The sequence below is a fragment of the Glandiceps talaboti genome, chromosome 14, assembly GCF_964340395.1.
Source record: "Glandiceps talaboti chromosome 14, keGlaTala1.1, whole genome shotgun sequence".
NCBI classification, from domain to species: Eukaryota; Metazoa; Hemichordata; class Enteropneusta; family Spengelidae; genus Glandiceps; species Glandiceps talaboti.
The window spans coordinates 9,745,134-9,765,280 of NC_135562.1; the positions used below are offsets into that span (position 1 = coordinate 9,745,134).

The 20,147-nt window shown below is 36.8% G+C and overlaps 1 protein-coding gene across 13 annotated transcripts in view; it reads right to left on the reverse strand.

Annotated features, from left to right (window-relative positions):
• The window catches only part of LOC144445939 (uncharacterized), a 287,770-nt gene that overhangs the window by 53,600 nt on the left and 214,023 nt on the right, over positions 1-20,147 (reverse strand). For all 13 annotated transcript variants that reach the window (XM_078135586.1, XM_078135585.1, XM_078135584.1 and 10 more), the window contains 5 exons: positions 12,586-12,752; positions 10,309-10,468; positions 8,401-8,626; positions 7,761-7,996; positions 6,424-6,553 (listed from right to left, as the gene is read on the reverse strand). In XM_078135586.1, coding sequence (XP_077991712.1) covers positions 6,424-6,553; positions 7,761-7,996; positions 8,401-8,626; positions 10,309-10,468; positions 12,586-12,752 — 919 coding nt within the window. The remainder of the gene's footprint in view (positions 1-6,423; positions 6,554-7,760; positions 7,997-8,400; positions 8,627-10,308; positions 10,469-12,585; positions 12,753-20,147) is intronic.

Genomic DNA, 20,147 nt, shown 5'->3' on the forward strand with positions numbered 1-20,147 from the left:
TGGGGCTTGGCTAGAAAATACAAAGAATAGGGAATACTGAGATATTGTTGGATTATTTGGGGTCAGAATGGAATTATCACACAGGAAAATACACCGGAAAGTGGTTGACATGGGTTACATAGACAAATGTTACAACATGCAATACTGAAGGCATATTCATATAAATAATAATAAACTATGTACAGTGCCCTCTAGTGACAAACATTGCAGATTGCATTGAAATATTGTCAGGATGTATTGATGATATACAACGTCAAAACTGTGGTTCTGTTCATGTCAATTTCACAAACTAAAAAACGGTGATATATGATTATTAACTTTACTTCATATACCTCACTGCAATATGTCACTAGAGGGCGCCCTACTCTGGTCAGGTAAATCAACAAATAAGGAAGGAAAAGATAAAACACTATGAACAGGTGGTGAAAATTCCCACTAAAAATTAAATAAATTATGGCTGAAGAAATACATAAAGGGTTTGGTGGGGTAAAATAACGCATTCACACCAAGTTACTCGAGTAGTTCACTAAGGCTGGGTAACTAGAAGGGTAAATATGGGTTATTAAATTCATATCATGCTATAACATAGCATTTACATTCACTACAATGAAACTCTTAGTCTTGGTTACCCAGACTCCTCTGCTGCTGCCAGAGCCTTGGGGAATGCTGAGTATTTGCAATGTAAGATGGCGACAGTCATTGGACTCGGACAATTTCTCATTGAATGAAAATAATGCCTAATTTTCATTTCATCATTTGTCTCTGGAATCATGGTATAAAATTTTGGAAAATTGTCTTTGTTAGAAGATTTACTAAAAATATTCTTCACAAGACTGATATTACTACTAATATGTAAAGCTGTCGGTCAGCCTCTCCCAGCAACCATCTTGTTCCAATCATTTACGTAGCATTCCGCCAGACTCTCTGGGGGCCAGCTGACGTCAAGAGGAGTCTGGGTAACTATGACTATGAAACCGTTATACCCATTATGAAAATGCATGGTAAAAATGGGTTTACACACAAATGGGTATCAACTCACATGGGGTTAACACGTAGAAATGGGTTTTACACAGTTACATAGTTCACTTACGAATTACATCTATTACAAGTTCTTACGGCAACCACGGACGTACGTTTGCATAAACGATTAATGATGCAGTCATGCATTTTACTTTAATTTCAATACATGCAATGCAGTACATGGATGATGCACAGGTCAAAGGTCATTATAAAAAGAGGAAGATTGTACCAAAAGATGTCGCAGCATTTTATCTTTGCATTAAGCACTTTGGCCAGCAGATGTAAGAATATTTAAAGATACACTGATCCATTGAGAGCTACTTCCACATGCTTCTATATTCCACAAAGTTACTTTCATGGAATTCAAGATGTTAGGAATGACTTCCAGAAGAACTCAGATTTTCAATCATTTGATTTTTTTCCACATATAATAATAATAATTGTTGATTTTGAAAATTTTGAATGTCTGGTTGAAAATTGAAGAGGTGTGTGTTCTCAGAGAATCGATTTTTGGAGAAAATATGTTAATATGATGTCTGCCATTATTTTGTACATGGGTTGGGGGGGAGACAGATGTTTTAGAGTGCTGGGTACATTGTGTTACCGTAATTATGGGATATCATGTCTTTGGTGACGACAATTACGTGACTGTACAAACAAGCATTAAAGGGAACTAAATTCTGAAAAAGATTTTGCCCCTGTTTTAATACTGACGATACATGTAAAATGACTGCATCCGAAGGAATTGTTACATTTTTTTTTCAATGTCATGAAAATGTTCAAATTTTTTGAAGGAGTGCTTTGAAAATCCGAGTTCTTCAGAACTAGAACAATTCAATGATTTTATAGGTGTTAAAATTCTTATTTTATTCTTAAAGTATTTCTTGGTTTAGAGAGACAGTTTTACGTAAAGAATTACGACAAACACAAACAATGACACAGACACATAGCAAAATACCACAACACAGGAATACTGGGTAACAGGTCAAGAAGCACGGTACACAAAGAAAAGAGTTTGCTGCCCCTGAAAAAATTTCGACTAAAATGCTGTTGTGTAACCTGTTCATGTCGTTAGGTCACTATAAATCAAGTATTTACAGGTGTTCTGGACAAAATAGTTTGACTTCTGAGGAGATAGAAATATTTCATTGTCAGCGTTTAACCTGTTAAAAGTACACACACACAGATTACGTCTAGGTCACATGATAATTGTTCAAAGATCAGTCTAAGGTCAATTGGTGTCACATGTCGACAATGCACGTAGTTGAACAGTAATCGAAAGACATTTTCAACTTTGATCACTTGCTTTGGTTTTTCTGTCATTTACAAATTTTAGGGTGAAAATTCAGATTTTCTCACAAGTTTTACTGATATGGTGAAAATTCATTTTTTTTCCCAACATTTTGACATGGGCTGGATACACTGATTTGTAGACACAACAATCAACAGCAAACACCCAAATTCCAGAGAATTTCCCCGCCACCAGGTCAAGCTGCTAAGACCATAAAAGTATGCTAAGACACAGAAGTTTTACAACACAACATAAGTCAGCCTCCTCCTTCAGTAAACAAAAGTTTTATTTTTAGCAAAACAAAATGATTTATTTTGGTGAAGATCATATCTCAGGAGGTAGTTGAGTTGGTGTAATCCAAAATAAATCTCAAATTCAACAATTTTTTTGAAAATCAGAATTTTTGGTTGTAATTTGGCAGGTTGTTACAAGTTACTGAAGAAGTTCATGTGCCGAGTCACAGAAAAGTGAGTTAGTAGATTTATTATTGTTAACCAAGCAGAAAAACAGAAGTTGGTTTGAGATAACAAGACATACCCAGTACTTGACTACATTCACTAAACAGAAGAAAAATAAACAAACAAACAACATAACAAACAAACAAACAGACACCATGCATGATTATGTGCCTTAAAAAGCATGCCCTTAGCACTGAAAGCATACTTTGAAACAACTGTGGTGATTGGGTAGCACTGAAAGCAAATGTGTAACAACTGTGATGATTGGGTGATTTATTTTTTGGATTAAAAGCATGCAAATAAACATACTATTAGGAAATAAACATGCAAAATAAATCGATGAAGAATGGGCTACTCTCAGCTGCTGGGAAGACCTCCAAAATGAAATAAATGAATCGCCGTCTAAAACTCGCAAACTGTCACAAATTATAAATCACATGGATTAACGTAACAGCTGAGTACAAAAGAACAATTTATAAGTAGAAAAAAACAGCTGGTGCAGACTATATGTGGTGTGTGTCAGCTAGCAAGTTTATTTGCTCGACTGAACGACAACAACCAATTTCTCAGTCGGGTAGATTTTTAAACAACAAAGGAGACAGGAGTGTGCATACAAGTTTTTGACAGAAAGATATGTGTACCTAGGTGTGTAAAAATATGCATTCATTGAAAAGCAAAGGAATGCAGCAAAAAAGAAAAGTAAGAGTACCTTCACCAAAACCAAGGACAAGAACCCAGTATTGTGTTTGAGAGTTGGAGCATATAGAGGCGGAACAAGCCGGTGCGGAAAGACACACCCAGCCAGAGCATGGATGTATAACTTCACATTTCACCTTTTTGCAAACCACAACCAACTATACTACATTGTTGTGCTGTGCGAATGAATTACCATGTTGATTCTTTACATCGTTATCAGTATAAGGGTGTGAAATGATACATAGTTCCTTTGAGTCTGGGAGGGAAAGGTTATAATTGCTAGTCTTGTAAATTACGACAATACAATAATGACATGCGGGTTGTTACCATCACCATGGGGGAAGGTTAACAAGGAGTCATTCCATATGGCTGTAAAAACTAATCAATTCATGCAGGTTGGCATTCTTATCTTAACCTGTATTAACACAGGTATTTGCACTTCTGCATGTTGAAACGTTTCTTAGATACACAACTAAGCATTGTAGCCTATGAGTAAGTAACCCGAGCAAGCAAACAACAAATTTAGTTTCATTTGGAGCTCTTCCCGTTATTTTTTATGAAAAAGCAGCTGACAGAGACCGGGTTGATTGTATGACAACTACTGAAGTATTGTGGTTGATAACCTTATGGGACCAAAACACTTTTACGTTAAAAAATCACAAACAAAATCATAAATTTGACATTAAAACTAGGATGCATAGTCATAAGCAAGCATGCAGGGTATTAGTAGCCTTGTTATGGACATGACAGCGGTATGGGAACATTACTGGAGATGACAATTACAAACAAATATACATTTGAATGATTGTTATTTGTGTTCTCCAGTGTAGCCTTTCACTTTTCTTGTTATGAATGCTGTGTTTTGTTATGGGGGGCAATTTGTTAGTTTGCTTTTATCTAAGCTAATCTGATTTTAGTAATTTTGATGTTGGTTTTATATTCTTTTTTGTACCCTAAAGTTATCACCCACGGTTTGTCAGTAGTTGTGCTGAATTCAAGCAAACCTTGTAAAGGAAGATGCAATTCTGCTGAACAGGTAGCTTCCCCTGCCGTATTGACGGCCATGACAGTGTATGATCCGATATCCTCCATGTCAACATCGTTGACGATCAACGTATGGCCTCCATCGTTATCCGAGAAAAGCACAAAGCGGTCATTTTTATCAATTTTGCTGCCATCTTTGAACCACACAACATCTGGTTCAGGCATTCCGGTAACTTTACAATCAAATTGTGCTATGTCACCAAAGTCGGTATCCGTGTCAAAAATCTCAATAATAAATCTAGGAGGCACTCCATTTTGGTTTTTCCTAGCATTATCAGTTTCATTGTGGTTTTGATCGCGGTCAAGTAATCCAAACGTAATTGGTAAACTCCGCCAATATCCTACAGTTACTTCTTCAATAGGAGAAGTCGCATCTTCTTCATCCAACTGGATCTCCATATCAACTTCCCTGGCGATCAGCGGCATTTCCACAAAATTAGCAGCCATATTTAGCACAAGTAAATTCTCACAACTCATGTTTTTTGGCTGTGATTTAGACACAGTACGACCACCTGTAGCACTCACATCACTGACTGAAGTGTCTGCCAGGAAATTGTCAGTGGAAGTGGCCCGCCTACGAGATTGTATGTTTTGACTGTGTGCAACACATGTCTGCTGACGGGGTGGTTCTAGAGACACCCTTCCTGTGTAAGCTTCACCATAAATCTTTAGACAAAGGTTCTGCCGCTCTAAAAAAATTCATGGATATACAACTTCTAAAATAAACAAAAGTCTTTGTGTGAAAGGCTACAATAGGGCCAGCACACTTGCTCAATCACGAATGTTGTAAAATTGAAATTCTACTGTGCCCATAAAACTTTTTGTGGTTGAACCCATTAATGCAGTCAGTCCTCTTTGACAATTCTCAGGTACTTGGGGAACAGATATGTCACTACTTTTTATGAGATAACTACCCACCTACAGAGTTCTGGAAAGAAGCTTGGGAGTTTTTAAGCACTGCTGAAATGAAAACTACTTTAAAATGCAAGGCAAAAGTTGAGACAGTGAGGTGCTAATGTGATGTCATTGTTCAAGCTGGTTTATCAAGTGCAGAATGTGGACAAGAAATGCAAACAAACACATGGCAAGCAAAGCTGTGAAGTGGGCCTTTAGGTAAAAGGGTGTGGCCTTGTCTGTGGTTGTGAACCCTTGTGAAACCATTAACAAATTGAAGTACTTACTGCTAATGCATCCACTTGTATTTGAAGGAAGTGACTCAATTTCAAAGGCAGCTATGCTAATCTTATTGGGGCACAAAGAGTGATACTGGGATGTGCCACAGATGGACAAATTTGACTTTTCATTAAACAACACAGAAAAGGAATTTGCTCCTTTTTTTGCTCTTTATTTTGGGTATTCACATATGAACAGGTTATCTGGGTAAGCATGCTAAGTTTGTACACTGTATTGTCGCTATGGTGACAAGGGGAAGATTGATTTGGGAGGCTTATCTGATATTTAATTTTATGAACTACACATAGCACAGGGATTAGCCATTGAAATTAGAATAGCAGTCACAGAAGCAACAGTTTCAACATTTGTCAAGAGTTGGATATTTGCGAGTGATGTTTCATTGAAAATAGATTTTACTGTTACCTGTTTACAGCTACTTTCCTGTAACCAAGAAGTCAATGAAACAGCAAACCAACATACACAAACAACAAACCAACAAACACAGGAACACAGACATACAGACACTTCAATAACACAACACCAAAAATCACACGGTACCACACAATAATAACAATGAAATACAAAGGCATGGTAGTGTCATTACTGTAAATTACAACCACTTACTTGGAGTACATCCTATAAAACTTCAAAGATATAAAAGAACTCCCACAACGATTAAAGCTGATGAAACAAAAGACGGATTAATAGACTTAAAATAAGAATTTGACATAAAAAACCTACCAAGGTCTTCCAATTGTTTCTGAACCTCTTCTGAACCAGGAGCATTTTCTTTGTCTTTAAGAAGCTCAGCAGCCAGGTCCTTGACATTGTCAACCTTGCCTGTCTTGGCATCTAGATCTTTCTGGAATGCCTGTTGACACAAAACAAGGAAAAAATTGTCAATTTTTAAAATTTTTGACAAAGAAATTTAATAAAAAGCAGAGAACTCCATCAATTGTTTGGAATTTATCCTTACATTGTCCATCTTTTCATTTTTAAATTTGTATGAAATTTCAACAACATCAAAATGGTTGAATGTAACAATGCCAAGCCAGAGTATTTTGATAAACTGTTCATTTTTACATTTGTATGAAATTTCAAAAAAGAAAACATGTTAGAGACTGGACTGGAAATTTTTTTTCAAAACCAGACAGATCAGATATTGGTTTCCCGCCAAAAAATTTCGTTAACAAATTCAATTGTTTCAAAAATTTGATAAATTTTAACTGATTCTAAATTTTGAAGAATAAAAACATAAACGAATCATCCTAACATATGGAAAAATATCTGACTGTATAGAGATTGATCAATTCTACCAAAAAATACAAAAATCTTCTGAAATACATTTTTCCATGACTACCTTATCCTCTGTGATGACTGAATGCTGGACATGAGACAGGCAAAATAAAACGTCTGATAAGTTCCCAAGTAAAAACAATTGATGGAGCCTCCATAAAAAAAAACCTAGACTAGTCCCTATATGATATCGTTACGATTTAGACCACGTTGACATCCAGACTATAAAATAAACCAACTGTACATAGTTTATGTAGTCTGTTGATTATAATCACTGATTAACTATATGAGATACTAAATCATTTCATATTTTTAAAATTTTAATATTTAAAACCTAATAATATCATGCTGATATTATAAATAACTGAATATTTCATGCTTGAAATTAATACACCTGTTTTTGAGTATTATATTTTAAAGTATTCGAGTCCCTTATGTGAATTATGAATGACAATTGAATTATAAAAGATTTTTTTTTCCTAATTTTTTCTGAATCAAAACATTTTTTTCATAAATTAGACTCAAATTTCACAAATTATAAACTACCACAACCTTTTACTAGTAATACTACTATAATCTGCTAAAAAATCGATGTCATTTACTGATTGGCTGAACTTTCTGTTCTCAACCAATCACTATTCTGGCTTTGAAAAAATGAACCAATCATATTTCAGTTTACATTTTTGATTTCACAATCTGATTGGTTCCTTTTTCTATCATCGGCCAATCACTAATCAGATCTTTGCTAATTGACCAATAGCTCCCGCGGCTTGTATTCTTACCTTTTGTTGTTTGAGCTGTTTCTTGACATCTTCAGCGGACGTGGCTGGCTGTTCTTGGCTGTCAATGCTGGCTTTCATTTCATCCATCCAGTCCATCAACTCCTTCATTTCGTCCTTGAGACGGTTGGACTTCTTCAAGTTGTTGTCTAGTTCTTGTTTACGATCCGCCAACTTATCACCAAGACCACCGTAGCGGTCGTTGATGTCATTCAGTTGTTTCTGGACTGGTGATACATCTGTTTTAACAAAAAAGGGATAAAGGAGTCAAAACCAAATATTGTGGTTCCTCTCAAGTAGCCACAAGTTCCAAATCAAATAAAGTATTCCGCCAAATTTATCATGAACATTATTTTTACTTCTCATGAAAATGCAAAGTCTAACAAATATGACAGAACTAATTGCAATGAATTTGTGAACATTGTTTTTGCTTCAGATTGCTAAGACTGCAAATCTACATGCATCCTGCGATTCATTTATCAGTTCGAGCCCCCCCCCAAAAAAAAAAATCTTGAAATTCAAGATATTTCCATTTGTATCCGACATCGTCAAGTTGTAAAACACTGAAAAATGTTTTTTATTGAAATTCTAGATCTAGTTCATTTCCTGAGAAAAGAAGACATAAAGTGACTAGAAATCTCACCATCAGGGGCAAATGGTGCACTGTCAAGTTGATCTGAGCCACGTCGGACTGGTTTCTTCTCTGGACTACCAGGCACAGCTGGCATGATGGCAGCTCTGGATCGTTTCCTAGGAGACGCAGGAGGTGATGGAATACCACTATCCTTTCTCAGTGCTTCCAGAGTTGAACCAAGCATGTTCAGATCGTCTATCTTAGGACTCTGACCTTTGTGATCATCCTCAATCGGCTGCACACAAAAAAAGTAAACACAGAAAATGAATAACTCAGATTCTAAATATTTGCAGTTGTTTACTGCGTAGAACTGAACTTATGCAATATTTGTGTCAATATATTATGAAAGTAAACAGAGATATTTATAGATGGCTTGGAATTCCTGACTTCACCTTTACTTAGTTTGGATGCCAATGTGGTCTCTATAGCCAAACTAAGTGGAGGTACAAATTGTAACGATGCCATTAAGGAACTAACCAACTTAACTGAAACACATGTAGCCTACTGACTTGATTATCTAGTTCAATGATCTGGAAAACTAGTCAAGTCAAAGATAGCCGATTCTCCACCTGGACTAAAACATTTGTTGCTGGAGAACCACAAAATGACTAATATGTCAGTCTAAATTTTGTCCTAGCTTGCGTAACTATATACTGTAGAAAAATGGTGGAACAAAACAACAAGAATTCTAGGCAGCAATTTCAGTAAAATTTTTCTTCTAAGTACCAATTCACCCATTTGAATGCCTTCCCTACATTTGCTCAATGGGATTACAAAGATTCCACACCAAAAACGATTAGCACAAAATTCAGCATTTAAAAAAATAATTATGCTAATTTTCAAAATATTTCTCTTCACTACACTACACCATTGTTTGACAATGCAGACTACTGTTATGAACACAGAAGTCCAGAAACTTGGCTATTCAGCTTGACAATGCAGTATGTTGTGTCAGATAGTCAAGTTTCTGGACTATCAACATAGCTGGGATCAAAGTCTGTACAAGAGATAGCCTAACACCACTGCTATGTAGTGGTCATTTATCTTTTTGGCAGAGTTAGATAACGTGTTATTGATAAGATAAGATTCCATGATGTTTCTAATCTTAGCCTGGACACTGGCAGCCTGGAATCTATGCTGCTGTCCTGTTTTACAGTCAAAAGAAAATGCCTTACAAATTGTGTAGCTTCAAGGCTTCCATATTGACAACTGGAACCCCCCCCCCACCCTCACCCCCACCCCCAACCACATACCCCAATTCCTATGTACATAAAACTTGTAGTATTCCCCTTGATGATGTTGATGAAATATCATCAAAAATTTGAGTTTACCATCCAAAATGTTTTTGACTGTAAGCAGAAATTTTAATTTGTGTCTAAGAACTCAAGAGTCTGCCATGAACAATAATTCTCGCATAACAATTACATTTATTTTAAGATGCACCATTTTCATGAAATCAATTTATAATTTGTAATCTACAACTTAACATTCAGCGGCACTGGATACACCTTTCTAGTTCTAGTAAATTTAAAACACTGGTGCCATTTCCATCAACAAGTCTGGAAGGAACACCAAGATATTGTATTTCCTGAAGTATGCGGTAGAACAGAACAGCATTGATTCCTGGGTGACACACTGCATTAATTTCCTTAGTTAATACGCCAGTAACCTAAATTAACTCAGTCCTAATCTGCAGTGGTTTTAAAGTAGACCGATAAACATTTGTATCTTACGATAACATTCTGGGTTACACTGTAGCAACCCAACAGAGTACACCTACACGTCTCAGCATGTATTTTTTACCTCTACATGTTTAGACGTCGAATTTTTCTGAGAACACTGTCCTGTATAAATAACTCCATAAAAGACCAAATCAGAGAAACAAAGTTCAAGTCCTGGCTGTTCCAGAATACATACCACAAGTTCTTTCAATTGACTTTGTAAAGTGTCCAAGTCAACAGCGATTGGCTGCAAACTGTCCACCTGGTCTTCGATACCTTCTAGCCAATCAATGACGTCCTTTGTAGCATTGTCGTACTTCTCATAGGCGGCTTGTTTTTCATTCAGTTGTTTGAATCTGGTGAAGAAAGCACACACACGTACACACAGACAGAGTCAAATTCCATATCATTTGTATTGGTGATATAATTGTCTATGGAGTTGAGAGGAAATCTTTTTTTTTTACTTAATGTGTTTCATAATGAAAATTTCAATAATTTAGTATTTCCATTTTGTAAAACTTGACAGGAAATTGCATTTTTTTTGCAAAAATTTCAGCACAAGTGAATTACAGTTTATCGTTCAAAATTTCTCACAATTTCTATTCTGAATACAAACATCATATTCCCTCCATTTTTTTGAAATCTGACAACCTATATTGAAGTAAAAATTTTGGAACCAGACTACATGAAAAAAAATTGGACGATTTTTAGACAAAGCAATTTTTCCTAGTATTGTTGTCGAGTCAAACAGTAGCTCAAATCTGTCTGCATACAATTCTGAATATCGTTTTTTTTCTCTGCAGTCTGCATAATTATGGTATAATTTATTAGCACTTCCATAAATTTCACCCAAATTTTCCTTTACTGTTTTTGTATTCCTTATCCAAATCAAGGATATGGCATCGGAAATCCATAAAAAAATTTACCAGATCCCAAATTGGTTTACGTGAATATTGAAACGATTCTAGCCATATTGTAATCAGTCGACCATACAAATTGCTATTATCTTTACCCTCGCAAACATCACGATGTTTCTATACTTAAAAATAAATTATTGACAAAAATAAGCTTGAATCCTCTTTTAGAGGTCATTAAAGCTGGTACTAGTTGCATAATATTTAATTCATGTCCAATATAATATCATTCAGTGGGATTACAGCATGTACCATTGTTTAATATGTAATCCATTAAAACCCGAAAGAAAACGAGAAATGTGAAACCTCCAACTGTTCAAGTGGCAGGGTGAGTGTAATTCATCATTGATACCTGGTGTTTATTTTGTTCAGACTTAGACTCACCAAAGAACGGTTCGTCTATGTTGCCACGTAACTACATTTTCAGACTCAAATAGCTCCGAGGTCAAATTTTTTAACATAAATTAGTATATAGGTTTTTAGAAATCTGCTAAATATCTGTTTTACTTTTGACAAATTTGACATTTTTTAAACTCAAATAGCACTGGAAGGTCAATTTTTTAAATGTAGGTTAGCATATGGATTTTCAAAATCCACTAAAAATCTTACTTTTGACAGAATGTGACATTTTTAGATTCAAATATCTCCAGATGGTCAAGTTCGACATATGTTAGTATACAGGTGTTCAAACACCACTGAATATCTCTCTTTTTCTTGTGCCAAAGTTGACGTTTTTGCAACACAAGTATCTCCAGAAGGTCAAATTCTTTGGCATCAGTAGGTTAGTATATAGGTGTTCAAATTCTACTAAAAAGATCTCTTTTTTTTTCTCTTTTTTTCTTGTGCCAAAGTTGACATTTTTCCAATTCAAGTATCTCCAGAAGGTCAAATTCTTTGGCATCAGTAGGTTAGTATATAGGTGTTCAAATTCTACTAAAAAGATCTCTTTTTTCTTTTGACAAAAGTTCACATTTTTAGATTTAAAAAGCTCAGGAAGGTCAAATTCTTCGGCATTGGTAGGTTAGTATATAGGTGTTAGAAATCTACTAAAAACATCCCACTTGTTTTCTTTTTGATAAAAGTTTACACCGCCAGGTACTGTCAAGGCTACACGAATAAAATTTTAAACTCTACTTTTCTCTTTAAACTTATTGGATTTGCCATGACAATAAGAAGACCTTGAGTTGAAAACTTGGACAGACTTAAAAAAGATAACTCTTAAAGTAAACTAAAAACTGACCCACACAAAAGAAAGAAAAATGAATGACAAGTGTGCCGTTCAAAGCTTCAAGATAGTGAGTCCACTAGTATCTGGGTTACTAGATCTCCTAAAAGATATGATGCAAATTTTTAAAAAATGCCTCATTTCAACCTAAAACATTTTTACGCACATTTTGAAACTATTTCACAAATATAAATAATGTAAACACCTCTCTCTCTCTCTCTCTCTCTCTCTCTCTCTCTCTCTCTCTCTCTCTCTCTCTCTCTCTCTCTCTCTCTCTCTAAAAAAAAAAAAAAAAAAAAAAAAAATTGGAAATAAATTGGAAATATTTTCCTACCTCTTATCCAGAAGGTCTTCCAGAGATTTCCAGTTCTTATTCATGTTATCCAACACATCCTTGACTTGAGTTGTGTCGGATAACCCTGGATCTTTCAAGATTTCATCTCCCTGACTTATGATATCCTCATAAGTTGGTCTATGACCATCGGTCTCAGCAGAGATTTCCTGTAAAACGGAAAACAGATGCATATTTTCAGTCTATGCTCATGGCGTGCATTTTCAGACATATTACGCTAAATCCCTGATACAAGGCCTAGAGGACTGACTGCATTAATGGATGCTAAGATGGAGGTGTGTGGTGTGTGTGAGTACACTATAGTGAAGGCCATGTTGCTTGCTGGAGAGTTCAGACTGCTACAAGTGGAGGCAGACTACACGGAATGACTTTACGGTCACCTGATCTTAAGCTGTTCCGCCCTATTTACTCTTTGGAGCCTTTGTTTGCCTTTGCTCTTTTTTTTTTTTTTAATAGTTACAAAGTTGAACAGTTGATCTTTTGCAAGGGTTCACATATTTTACACATACAGAACACAAGTACTGCTCTGCTTTTTCACCCACCAATGATAAACTTACACCTTTCTCAGTAACCGACCATTTTTCTAAAAAAATCATGGTCCACATGTTTAAACATGTCCTTTAATTTTCAGTGAAAATTAACTAAATTTTGGGCTGGGAGTGTTTTTACTTCATTAATTAGTCAGAAATTATCTAAACTTTGATGATATAGGGTAGAATTTTTTTTAAATTCAATTTTATATAACATGAAATGGTACAGTCAAAAAGGTCAATGATGCCTAGCAACTAGCTAAATGCCATCCACACACAACAGAACAAAAATACTTTGAAAAGGTACTAGTAATTTAGGAAGAGTGCTTGTATATGCGGGTAATACGCCCCTCTTTAAAAGATTTAATTTCTATGTGTAGGGAAGCAAGATCTGTGCAATGAGGCGTAGCACAATAATGGGGGTTCAAGGGTCACTTTCCCATCACCTTTACCACACCTGTTTGCCTATCAAACACACATACTTTATGACCCAGAGTGATTTGTCTACTTAAACTAAAGGGGGAATGATTCCTTATCTGTTGGCTCATTTCTATGTTCCCTCAACAAGACTTATTGACAGCAAAATGACTTGCTTAATTTAACTACAGGAGAGATTCCAATAAAACCCCTGCCTCTTCATAGTGTTTGAGGATCTTTGTTATTTGTACCCCCCCCCCCACCACACACACACACACACACACACACACACACATACATACATACACACATACATACATACATACACACACACACACACATGTACATGTATTCCCAAACATACATACACACACACACACACACACACACACACACACACACACACACACACACACACACACACACACACACACACACACACACACACACACACACACACACACACACACACACACACACACACAGCTTTCTGACACAAAATTGACTTGTCTAACCAGTAGTAATCAGTCCCTTTTCGCCTTTTGTGATTTTCCACATTTTTGGGGTGTTTGCCCTTGAGACTTTCTGACATCAAACCGACTTGTCAAAATCTAAGGAGTTAGCAGTGAAGGTCTAATCAATCCTCTTGTCATTTGTATTGTCTTCAGATATTCCCTATTTTTTGTGTTTGCCTTCCAGACTTTCCGACACCAAAACGAAAAGTCCATTCTAAGGAGAAAAACTCTTGAGATCCTCTTAATAGTGTGGATGTCAATGTGATAATTGAATCATCTCCGAGTAAAGAGATCTCCTGATCGAAACCCAACGGATATAGCCTCTAGACTTAGACCCTCGCTACATCCTTGAAATTTTCCTGAGACCCTTGCTACATCCTTGACATTTTTTGATCTTGGCTATAATCTTTATATACTCATTACAGATTTATGGCAACACACAGTTATGTTTACACAACGGAATGACTTGTCAACAATCAAGTTGTCCAATATTTGTGTATAGAAATTAGCAACCACTTGTCAGTATTGACATTCAATGTACTATGCAGTGATGGTAGTCAATCAATATGGTATGTTAACCTTAAAAGGCCAAGGCCTCCTTCCAAGGTTCTGGTTTATGTTGTTATCTTATCAGTGGATCAATGAGGATTATATATTTAGATTTTTTTTTGACCAGGACAAACTTTTTCTATAACTCTGCCTTGTCTGGATGCCAATGTGGTTTCTAACCCTAAAGAGAGATTTGAAAGATTTGATGAAGGACAGGGCTTGACAAGTCTGCCAGACAACTGTGTCTCACGTCTGGTCTTATAGTCTAGTCGCTATATGAAATCGTTACAATTTACACCTCCACTCACTACATTTTTAGTTTAGTGACCATGTTGGCATCCAGACTACTCGTCATGGTAAGACTTTGTATCTGCACTTTAGGGGTTGCAAAATAAAGTTGAAAGGCAATGATAGTACATATACCAACTGTTTTTGCTAAGGGCATATGGTAAGTACTAGTAGGTAAAATCTATTGGGGTTCCCATGTCATATTACCGGGGTTCCCATACAAAGTAACGATAGACTCTTTAGGAAATGCTGTCAAACTCTGCATCCCTCTGTCTGATAGTACATACACCTTTGTCTGATAGTACCTTTGTCTGGGCACTTTTTAAAGAATGTGCAATAGCCTGAGGGGCCTAGCAGCTGACTATCTCATACCTATATTTCATTCCTAATGTTGGAACTGGGCCTTAGTGTAACACTAACAAAAAACACATTAGTGTGAAAATAGTTTGAAAGCGGGGCTGGTGCCAAGGTGTGGTGAGGATGTGATATAGAAGTTGTTTATTAAACAAATGGGTTAAATGTCAAAGAATCACTTTAGTCTGGAATTCATACTATTCAGGTCTGCATAGTGACAGGCCCACTGGTATGCATAATATAACATCAACTTTCAATGTTTGTAATGGGACAGGCTACTTTCCACCCACACAGTTATGTATATCATGTGACTTGTTGATCTTTAAAATGTTGACACTAAGGCTACTGATATTGACTGTTTGTCTTTCCTTTTTCTTTACTTGTTATTTATTAAATACCACCACTGCCACATTGTCGTCGTCATTGTTCTTGTAGTCATCACCACCACCACCACCACCACCACCACCACCATCATTGTCATTGTTGACATTGTCGTCATCACAGTCGTCGTCATCATCATCATCATCATCATCATCATCATCATCATCATCATCCGCCATATTGGAAGGACGTGTGTTGGTGACGCTCCGCAAGTGCTCTGGTTTACGCCTTTTAAGAAGCCGTAAGTTTTACAGAGAGACACAAGCTGTCGTGAGTACATTGCTGTAACGCCACTCAGCTAAGTTTTAATCTCGTTCTGTGGTCGCTACAGTGTATTTTGTCAGTTCTCGTTTCGTTCCCTGCCACGGCCGGAACCCGTAGGTGGACAAGATGGCCACCTGCGGAAACCCCCGGTTCCGTGGCTTGACCCGAAAACATGCAATACGATGCAGTAACATTGATGGTATACCCGTTGAACGCTATGTTCATGAAGTAGCAAGTATCATAGGTGGTGGAAACATTGCTGCTGCCTCTAGAATGAACAAGGCCGTAGTAGTTTTTCTTTCAAAACTAGAGGATGTTGAACAAATGGTCTCAAGCAGTTTCGCCATTGACGACGAAATGGTCGAGGTGGAACACATGATAAAACCGGCAGTGAAACTCGTTCTTTCAAATGTACCCCCATTTATACCAAACGAAAATATAGAACATGAATTGAGAAGGTTTGGCAGAGTTGTCGGTGAAACTAAAGCCATTCCTCTAGGGTGTAAAGATGCTTCCCTCAAACATGTCATGTCGTTTAGACGACAAGTCTACATTTTATTGAATAATGATGTCCCCATTAACGGAGTTATACATGTAAAATATGAAGAACGAGTATACCCTATTTACGTATCCATGGACGAATTACGGTGCTTTGGGTGCGGCAACAAAGGTCACATACGAAAAAATTGTCCATACAAAACAAATTCGTCAAATAAAGAAAATAACGATAATACTGATAAAGATACTGTAACAGAAAACATGCAACTTGTTAATGAATCAATAGATGCTGAACTTGAACATGCAAATAACGATAAAACAGTCCCAGATAAAACAAACGAATCAACAAGAAACAACAATGAAAATGCAAATACCGATGACACCGAAGCAATGCAAGGTGTCACTGAAATACCTAAGCCAAATGGTTATGTAAATGAAAATAGCACATCTGTAAATTCTGAATTACAAACAAATGCTACATCGCACACCAATACCACAACCAAAAGAAAACGAGTCAGACAACACAGTGAACCAACAACGACAGAGGACGTGGACACAATTCAACGAAACAACGACAAAACAAATGAAAATAACGATCGTTCTGTAAGTCGAAATGAAGACATTGTTACGAACAGCACAAAACATTCTAACGAACAAACAGACAATATACAAGATCCCAAAGACAACAACGACGAAGAGAGGGTACGAACCCCTCCTTCCCCATCCCTCTCTTCTATACCTAAAGTCTCCTTTGACTTCCCTTCATCCTCTTCCTCCTCCTCTGCCTCCCCTCTCTCCCTTGTTATTTCCGAGACGCCTTTCTCGAAACTAGGCTCGTCGCAAGACATTTTCTTTGATACGCAAACTTCAATGGAAGACATTCAAGTGCAAACACAAAATTCGTTTGAAATTCTAAGCTACAATTCTGATGATCAAGACAGCGAATCAATAGCATCAGAGCTGTCAGACTTATCAGAAATATCAGAATACAAACTAATAAAACCAACCGCCCTTGTAGAATTTCTTGAGGAAATAAAAGGGTCCAAAAAAGTTATAGAAAGATGCCAAGAATACTGCGAAGATACAAAACTTCTCGCGAAATCATTTCAAAATTTACGCCGATCTTCACTCCTCTCCAATCAACAAAAAATGCGTGTTCAAAGAGTCCTTGTAAAACTTCACATGTTCTTAAAGACTCAACGGTCAACCCAAGTCAAACCATAGTTAATGGATCACAAACTCAATAGAACACTTCTTAACCTAGCTGTTACACTACTCGTGATGAGCTCTATATCTGCAATCACATGGAATGTTAACGGCTGTCTTGACCCACTGAAACGCTACAATATCTTCTCACACTTGAAATCAAATCACAACAACGTCGACTTTTACTTTCTTCAAGAAACACATTCAACTTTAGTAAATCAAGCTCAGTGGCAACTAGTTTGGCGCGCACCGATTTACTTCTCACATGGAACAAGTAGCTCAGCTGGTGTGGCAATAATGCTAGCACCAAATAAACAGTACAATTTGATCGCTTGTAATAACGTAATCGATGGTCGCCTACTACATTTACACTTAAACATCAATAATCAGACCTATCATCTTATCAATGTCTACGCTCCAAACGATGGAGAGGAACGTTTACGCTTTTTCACACACCTTAAAAAACTCGTTAGTAGCATTGAAAACGACACAATCATCATTGGTGGAGACTTTAATTGCACTCTGAAACCAGACTTAGACAGAACCTCAGAAACCGAAACTCACCTAAAATCATCACACTTGCTATCATCAATAAATCATCGCTTCAAATTGTCCGACGCCTGGCGTCACTTTCATAAAAACAAACGCAACTACACTTGGAAACGGGGGGAACACAAATCTCGAATCGACACCTTCTATATAAACAAAGCCTTGACAACAAAAATAAAAAATGTGTCCATAGCTACATCAAACAACTTCTCAGATCACTGTATAGTTACACTCAACCTCTCCCCACAACATGTATGCAACAAAAACCCCGTGTGGTGCCTCAATACAAGCATACTTGATGACGAAGACTACTACAAACTTATCAAACAATTTTGGGAACAATGGAGAAATGAAAAAAATAGGTTCAAATCTATTCAATCTTGGTGGGATATTGGCAAACATAAAATTAAAGAACTAAGCAAACAATACAGCTTCCAATGCACCTTAAAACGGAAACATCTAAAACAAAACCTCCTCTCCGAAAATGAAAGACTAGAACCCCTTCTACATGAACATCCTACACTGACTGAACAATTTAATCAAAACAAAGAGATCCTTGATGGTTTAGCCAAGATTGAAACAAACGGAGCAGCTATTCGTTCACGTCAACAACATATTTATGAATCTGATACAAATAGTAATCTCTTTTTCAACATCGAAAAACACAAAGGTCAACGTAAAACAATTACTCAACTAAAACGCCAAGATGAATCAATTACCGAAAACCCAAAAGAAATACGACAAATTACTAGAAATTTTTATGAACAACTTTTTCTACCAGAAACAACTTCTGAAAGTGCCCAAAAAAGTATCCTCCACAACCTTCCAAAATTGAGTCATGAAAAATCAGAATTCTGCGAAGAACAAATTTCTTTTGATGAACTCACGTACGCCCTCAAACACATTTCTACAGGCAAGAGCCCGGGTATTGATGGACTACCAGGAGAGTTCTACAAAAAATTCTGGCCTATCCTTGGTCATGACCTCCATGAAATGTTTTTGGCCTCAATCTCGGACGGTATCCTTCCTATTTCCTGTCGTCGTGCAGTCATCACATTACTACCAAAAGCTGGTGATAACTCGTTACTTAAGAACTGGAGACCAGTAAGTCTATTGTGCGCAGACTACAAAATTTTAACGAAAGCATTGTCTTTCCGCCTGCGTAGCGCATTAGGAGACATCATCCATATTGATCAGAGCTACTGTGTACCTGGTCGTCAGATCTACGACAACATTAGTCTAGTCAGAGATTGCATATCTCACTGTAATGAGTTAAACCTTCCTTTAGGTGTCATCGCTCTAGATCAAGAGAAAGCCTTTGACAGAGTGCACCATGGGTATCTTTTCAAAGCTCTTGAAAGTTTCGGTTTTGGAAAAAACTTTAGAAACTATATCAAACTTCTATATACTAATAGCGAAAGTCTCGTTCGTGTCAACAATACAATCACCAGCCCAATTCAATTTTTACGTGGGATAAGACAAGGGTGTGCTCTATCAGGACAACTATATACAATCGCAATAGAACCTCTATTAAACAAAATAAGAACAGAAAGCAATATTACAGGTCTCAAAATACCACACTCTGAAACCGGTAAAATAAATCTCTCTGGCTATGCCGACGATGTTGATATATTTATCACTAGAAACGATGATTTCTCAAAACTACAACGGTGCCTCTTAATATACGAAAGAGCAAGCAATGCACGAGTAAATTTAGCCAAATCGAAAGGTTTGTGGGTCGGAGAATGGCGTAACAGAACAGACCATCCTCTTGGTATAAATTGGAACCCTATAGGGTTAAAATTTCTCGGCACTTATTTAGGTAACACCGCAAACCACATACAAAAAAATTGGGAAGAGAGTATTGACAAAATCAAATCTAAACTAACATGGTGGTCCAGGTTCGCACCAGCGATGTCATTTCATGGACGAGTCACCATCCTAAATCAACTGATCGCTACCAAACTTTTTCATCGAATAGTTTGTCTTAGTC